Source organism: Limulus polyphemus, unplaced genomic scaffold (genome assembly GCF_000517525.1).
Source record: "Limulus polyphemus unplaced genomic scaffold, Limulus_polyphemus-2.1.2 Scaffold441, whole genome shotgun sequence".
NCBI classification, from domain to species: Eukaryota; Metazoa; Arthropoda; class Merostomata; order Xiphosura; family Limulidae; genus Limulus; species Limulus polyphemus.
Window position 1 is genome coordinate 19,769 of NW_013666051.1, and position 6,057 is coordinate 25,825.

The window sequence follows — 6,057 nt, forward strand, 5'->3', positions numbered from 1 at the left end:
ATCTGCCTGACAACAAAGATAGCATCCATTGTCCCTCTCCCAGGCATAAATCCAAATTGCTGTTCACCAATCTCTGTTTACTGTCTTATCCTTCCTTCTACTAGAATGTCCCTAAGAAAAAATAATGTAAATTATATACCATTGTTTGAGGATCAGCGATTGTTGGAGAAGTTCAGCCATTTTTGTTGATTAGAGGTTTACCCATAATTAATCAATTTCTTGTGTTTCAAATCAATTTTCCTTCTTTCTTTTTTTCACTGGAAGTTTATACTATTATAAAGCATAACAAAGATATTATAATATAGCTATTAAAAACTTTCAAGAGGAAAACAAAAACTTTGGAAAGATACAAATTTAATTTCTATATTTATGCCGAAGAATGTATGGAAAGCAATATTCATTCACTCGCACCAATAACTTTGCATTATTATTCAGCTAATGGCAAACTGACACATTTAGATTTACCTTTGAACAACACCCAAACTCAATCTAATGTTTAGTTGCTTGATGTGCTGAAAACCAGTTACTAAGAAATGTCGAATTTAACTTCTCTATACAAATACAAGTGTAAAACAACCCAAATTCATTAATTTTCATTTTTTATCATATATATTTTTATCGTGTAAGTAAAAGAATTATTCTTAAGATGTTTAAAGGAAATACCCATCTGGTTCAAAGCAGTTCAAATCTACGTTCTTGTTACTTGTTTTAAAGTGATTTTTTGTATTTATTTTCATTTTGCTTCACACGCATTTACACTGAACCACATAAATAAGCATTAAAAATACCTTTGAAGTTTATTCATTAACAGTATATATATGTATATATATATTACTATTTTTCTTTTGTTCACAGAACAAGACAGAACCTGGGATCTTAGATATGGACGGAAATACAGCTTTGATGTATGCTGCCATGCGTGGCCATGGAAGCATCATCTCCATCTTCACCAATATCTTTAAACATCAACGGAAGGCCTTACACTTAGGCCAGAAGAACATCCAGGGACTGACAGCCTTACAGTTGGCTTCTAAGAATAAACATGACGGGTGTGTAAGACTACTTACAAGAGAGGCACAGCAGTTTCCAAATAGTTTGGTTGGTGAATTTCCAGATCCAAAAGAACTCGAAAGGGCACCCACACCAACGAAGAGGAAACACAAAGGTTTCAAAATGTATTTTTCGTCATTAGAAGAAGGAAAAATACACGATATGATTCCAGAAAATAAAACTGATTTTTCTTCCTCAATCACTGATGACATGACCAAGAAAGAAAATGAGAATATTTCTGGAATAAACTCACCCAGCGATGTCTCCCAACTGCCACACATAAATACAACATCTTCCACTGGGTCTTTGGGATCTGGAAGTACTTTCTCCCTATTCGAGCTTAGAAAAGACTTTCCTCCGATTTCTAAAATACAATCCGAAATAGAAAAAGAGAAAAATACTGCAACATCACTTGTAGATGGAATTCAGGGTGTAATTAAAAGTGACCCAAATCTCCAAGACCCAATGACACAAGCTGAATTGATAACTGAACCTACAAACATGTCATCTGAACTATCGTCTGAAAAATGCTCCATACTCCCTTTGTTAGCCTTCCAATCTGTTACCCAACTTAACGGATCCATCACCAGCACGACCAGTGATGCTTGGGACTGGGATCTTGCTACACACAAAAGGTTCACTGAAAAATACCGACTGGACACAGGCAGCCGAAGTCTATCTGAATCTCGAGGAAAACTCACAGACAACCTAGAAGCTGTGAAAGAAAAACTATTCAACAGTTCCGACAAACTTCACGAAATCCTACCGAAAGATAGCACGTTGTCTAGTCTAGTGGGAGAAGCGGCCTCGAGCTCTTCATCACAAGGAAAATTGTCTGTGAATGTTAACATTCTATCTCCTCTCCCTCCTGGACTGAAAGACGGATTTCATCTTCCTCCTATTAGAAACACCCTAGAGCACTACAAGCGTGGAAATTTAGCATCTTTGGATACCAGTGAACAAAGCCCAATTAAAGAAGAGGAGGAACAGAGTAGAGTTTCTCAGTCCTCAAAATCAGGGTTTACGCTAAAAGAAATTAAAGTATGATCAAACTTGACCTCAAAGTAGATTAAATTTACAATCATGTTACTTTGTTGGAAATAGCTTGTATTCGAGAAACTTGAAAAGCAAAGCTACCTTGGGTTATATGTTGTGTCTGCCGAGAAGAAACGAACCCTATATTTTAGCGTTGTAAGTCAGTAAACTTACTGTTGTCCCACCAGGTGACCCAAGAAGTGACACTTGTAAATTATTTGAAAGCATCAAGTGCGTATTGCGTGACGACGACAATAAAATTACGCGACTTTCATACCCAATCAGTGAATCAGATTAAACTTTTACGTACCTGTGCAAAAAAAGATTAATGACAATGCTTAAAGATAGGCCTGTAAATGAGAGAAGCCTGATGAATTTACTTAATTTAAATTTTATTCGAGACTTTCGACAATATAATAGCATATTTGCGGCCACAACACTGCTTAAGGTAAAACACAACTGAATGTTGGCTGGTTTGTGTTGTCTCTTTCCGTTGTTTAGAAATAAAGATCCTAAAGTAGCATCTTTATCTCACACGAAAAAGTTTATAAATATGGATAAAGTAAAATAGAATTATTAACATTATCTTCAAAAATGGAAATATTAATTTTAGATTTTTTTATCTAGAGTATGTCGTTCTCTTTATAGCTTATTTTAGACACATGTGAAACGTTTTTTTTAATAAAATAATGTTTTTTTCTTTTTTTTTAAATTGGGAATCATTTATTGAAAATGTATTCATATTCCACATGAAAACATTGTTAATAAACTAGAGCATGCTTTTAACAGATTAACAAAAATTGTTTAATCAAGCTTACTCATAGGTGTCGGAACATGTGGGGGAAGCGGTCTAGGATCCCCTTTTATCTTTTACAAAGGAGGTAGCACCCACTTTGCCCCCCCCCCTAAATTTCGATAGGTTCATAATTTCCTCAACTTGAACTAATTTTTCAGTCCGAAATGGCTCACTATAATTAGATGAGTATTTTTAAATTTGTAAATTGATTTAGCAGCTGGAGATAAAGAGCCCAAAAGTTTGTTTGTTTGTAACTAAGCACAAAACTACACAATGGGCTATCTGTGCTCTGCCCACCACGGGTATCGACACCCGGATTCTAGCGTTGTAAGTCCGCAGACATACCGCTGTGCCACTGGGGGCGAGCCTAAAAGATTATAGAGATTAAATCCTTCCGTGTTAGGCTTTCTTTTTGGAAATGAGCTAAAACAAAAATCAGTTTTTATTTTGCTTTTTGATAACTTATACCTTCCTGTATATTAATGAAACAAGTTCTTTTATGATCTGTTATATTTCTGCTCACAATATACTTTAAATATAACTCCATTAAACAAACTATTCGAAAATTGTATGTACTTGACATTTTGCATTAACCTTGCGTATGTGTGTAATACTAAATTTCCGTGGGCCTGGTGGTTCGAGCGTCAGACTCGCGATCTGAGGGACACGAGTTCCAATCCCAGTTACCGAACATACTGTGTGGTTGTCGACTGAGCCAGCAGCCCGGATGTAAAACTTCTTGGCTTACACAAATACCAGCCGATCCCAAACTAGTTGGGATTAAAGTCGTAATATAAAAAAAATCTTAATAAACACAATACACAAAATATTCACACATACATTTCAGTGAAGAGGTTAAACTAAACACATTTCGTACAGTAAATCTGAATGCCCGACAAGATAATTTTCTTTCACTTGTGGTGAAGGCCTGATTATGAACTAATTCTTAACAAAAGATTAAAAGCTTACTGCATGATTAGGCTTGGTAAGTACACTTAATTAAACCCAACAGATGAAACTGTATACTTAATGCTACCTGGCATACGGAACTATACACTTTATTAAACCTGGCATATAAAATCTATTTTATGTGTGTATGATAAAGGTTGCATATCTGACCTAGTAAGACACATTGTAAGATACGTTGTGTGAAACCCTAGTGCTAGCACCATAGACCCAATCCCTCCTGATAGTAAGATACATTACGTATTCTGCTGAGTGGAAATCTAGTGCTAACATCATGGAGCCAATCCCTCCTGACAGTAAGAATTGGTTTGGTTTGAATTTCGCGCAAAGCTACACGAGGGCTATCTGCGCTAGCCGTCCCTAATTTAGCAAAGGGAATGCAGCTAGTCATCACCACCCACCACCAACTCTTGGGCTACTCTTTTATCAACGAATAGTGGGAATGACCGTCACATTATAACGCCCCCATGGCTGAAAGGGCGAGCATGTTTGGTGTGACGGGGATTCGAATCCGTGACCCTCAGATTGCGAGTCGAGCGTCCTAACCACCTGGCCATGCCGGACCAACAGTAAGAGTGTTGAATATTTAACATAGTAAGCTAGTGAAGTTAGATTGAACTTGTGACACGTTAGTAATACTAGTAATAGCACGTTAAATATAATCTTAACTTCATTATATTTTACACTCAAAATTACAGTTAAATTAATTATCAGCTATGGTTAAGATTAGTCTAGCTACTAAGGGTTCTCAGTTGATAGAAGCCAGGAAAGTGTTTTATCTATAAACTCTAAAGTGTACTTTTAAGGAGGCTAGTAGCCAGGATGTACAATTTATATGCAAGGTGTGCAAGTTAGAGAAGTTGGACGGTCTTTTGGGTAGAGTTGCAGAGGTGGAAAGTGAAAAATGTAAATTGGTTTAAGTGGTGGCGAGGCTTAGTGAAGAACTTAAACTTCTACACTTAAAGGGTACATTTGGTAAACAGGATTTCAAGGGAGCTAAGAAAGGAAATAGGGCTAACAGCTTGGAAAATAATGCATTTAAGGGCAAGGAAGGGCTTGGGTTTAGGTTAAGCAACCAGTTCCAAGTATTTGCTGGTGATGAGGGGGAGCAGGTAAGGAAAACAGATGGAATCACAAGGGATTATATTGCAGAGGATATGGAAGTTATAGTTGTAGGTTACTCTCCAGTTATACATGAAGATAGAGTAGTATTTGGAGTAAATAGGAGCAAAAGAATACGCTTATGCTATCCAGGAGCAGGGTATATGATATAACTTATAGAACCACAGAGATAGTTAAGGGTACTAGTAGCAATTGGTACAGGATATAATTGATAGAATCAGAGAGATAGTTTAGGGTGCTAGTAGCAATGCAATTTTCGTGATACATATTGGGGCTAATGATGTAAGGAAATATGGATCTGAGGAGCTTATTGATAAGTATAAAACAGTGATAAGGGGATTTAAGGAAAGGGGTCATAGCTTGATTTTGTCAGGGATATTGCCAAGAATAAATTGTGGGAATGAGATACTAAGTAGGTCATTAGAATTGAATGCCAGGCTTAGATCAATATGTAGGAATGAGTAAATAGGCTAGTTGTATTTGTGGGATAATTTTAATGGGAAAGTTAATCTTTTTGGAATAGATGGCTTATACTTAAGGGGCTAGCATGTTAGCAAGGGCTATTAACTCAGCTGTAGTGGTTGATTTAAACTAGGGCTAGACAGAGATAAGGGCTATGATATTAGTAAAATAGGAAATATAATTGAGAGTAAAACATGTACAACAGGCATAAAACCTGAACGTATTTCAAAATCTATGATTAATTGTTACTACTGTAATGATAGGAGTCTTAGAAATAAAGTTGATGAATTCAAAGCAGTTGCGGAAACTGAGGATTTTGATATTGTGTATCACTAAGACTTGGTTGGATTTCAACAATTTTGATGAGCTAATATTTTTTTTTGAAATACCAAGCTGCAGAATATTTACTAGAGATAGAGTACTGAAAAAAGGGGAGGAGTAGCTTTATATTTGAGGAGTGAATTGCATCCTGTTGAGTTAGAGCATGTGAAAGAAAATAGCACTGAGGTTGAATCAGTTTGGGTTGGTGTTAGTGGATATAAAGGGAAAAGTCTTGTAATTGGGATTTGATATAGATCACTAGGTCAGAATGTGGAAGTTAATTAGAAACTGTAAAATGAGATCAG

At 36.2% G+C, this 6,057-nt stretch overlaps 1 protein-coding gene across 3 annotated transcripts in view; it reads left to right on the top strand.

The window, feature by feature from the left end:
• LOC111085521 overlaps window positions 1–2,657 on the top strand; it is a 15,923-nt gene extending 13,266 nt beyond the window's left edge. For all 3 annotated transcript variants that reach the window (XM_022384481.1, XM_022384480.1, XM_022384482.1), the window contains one exon: window positions 856–2,657. In XM_022384481.1, coding sequence (XP_022240189.1) covers window positions 856–2,097 — 1,242 coding nt within the window. In that variant the 3' untranslated portion in view covers window positions 2,098–2,657. The remainder of the gene's footprint in view (window positions 1–855) is intronic.
• Window positions 2,658–6,057: the final 3,400 nt, after the last annotated feature.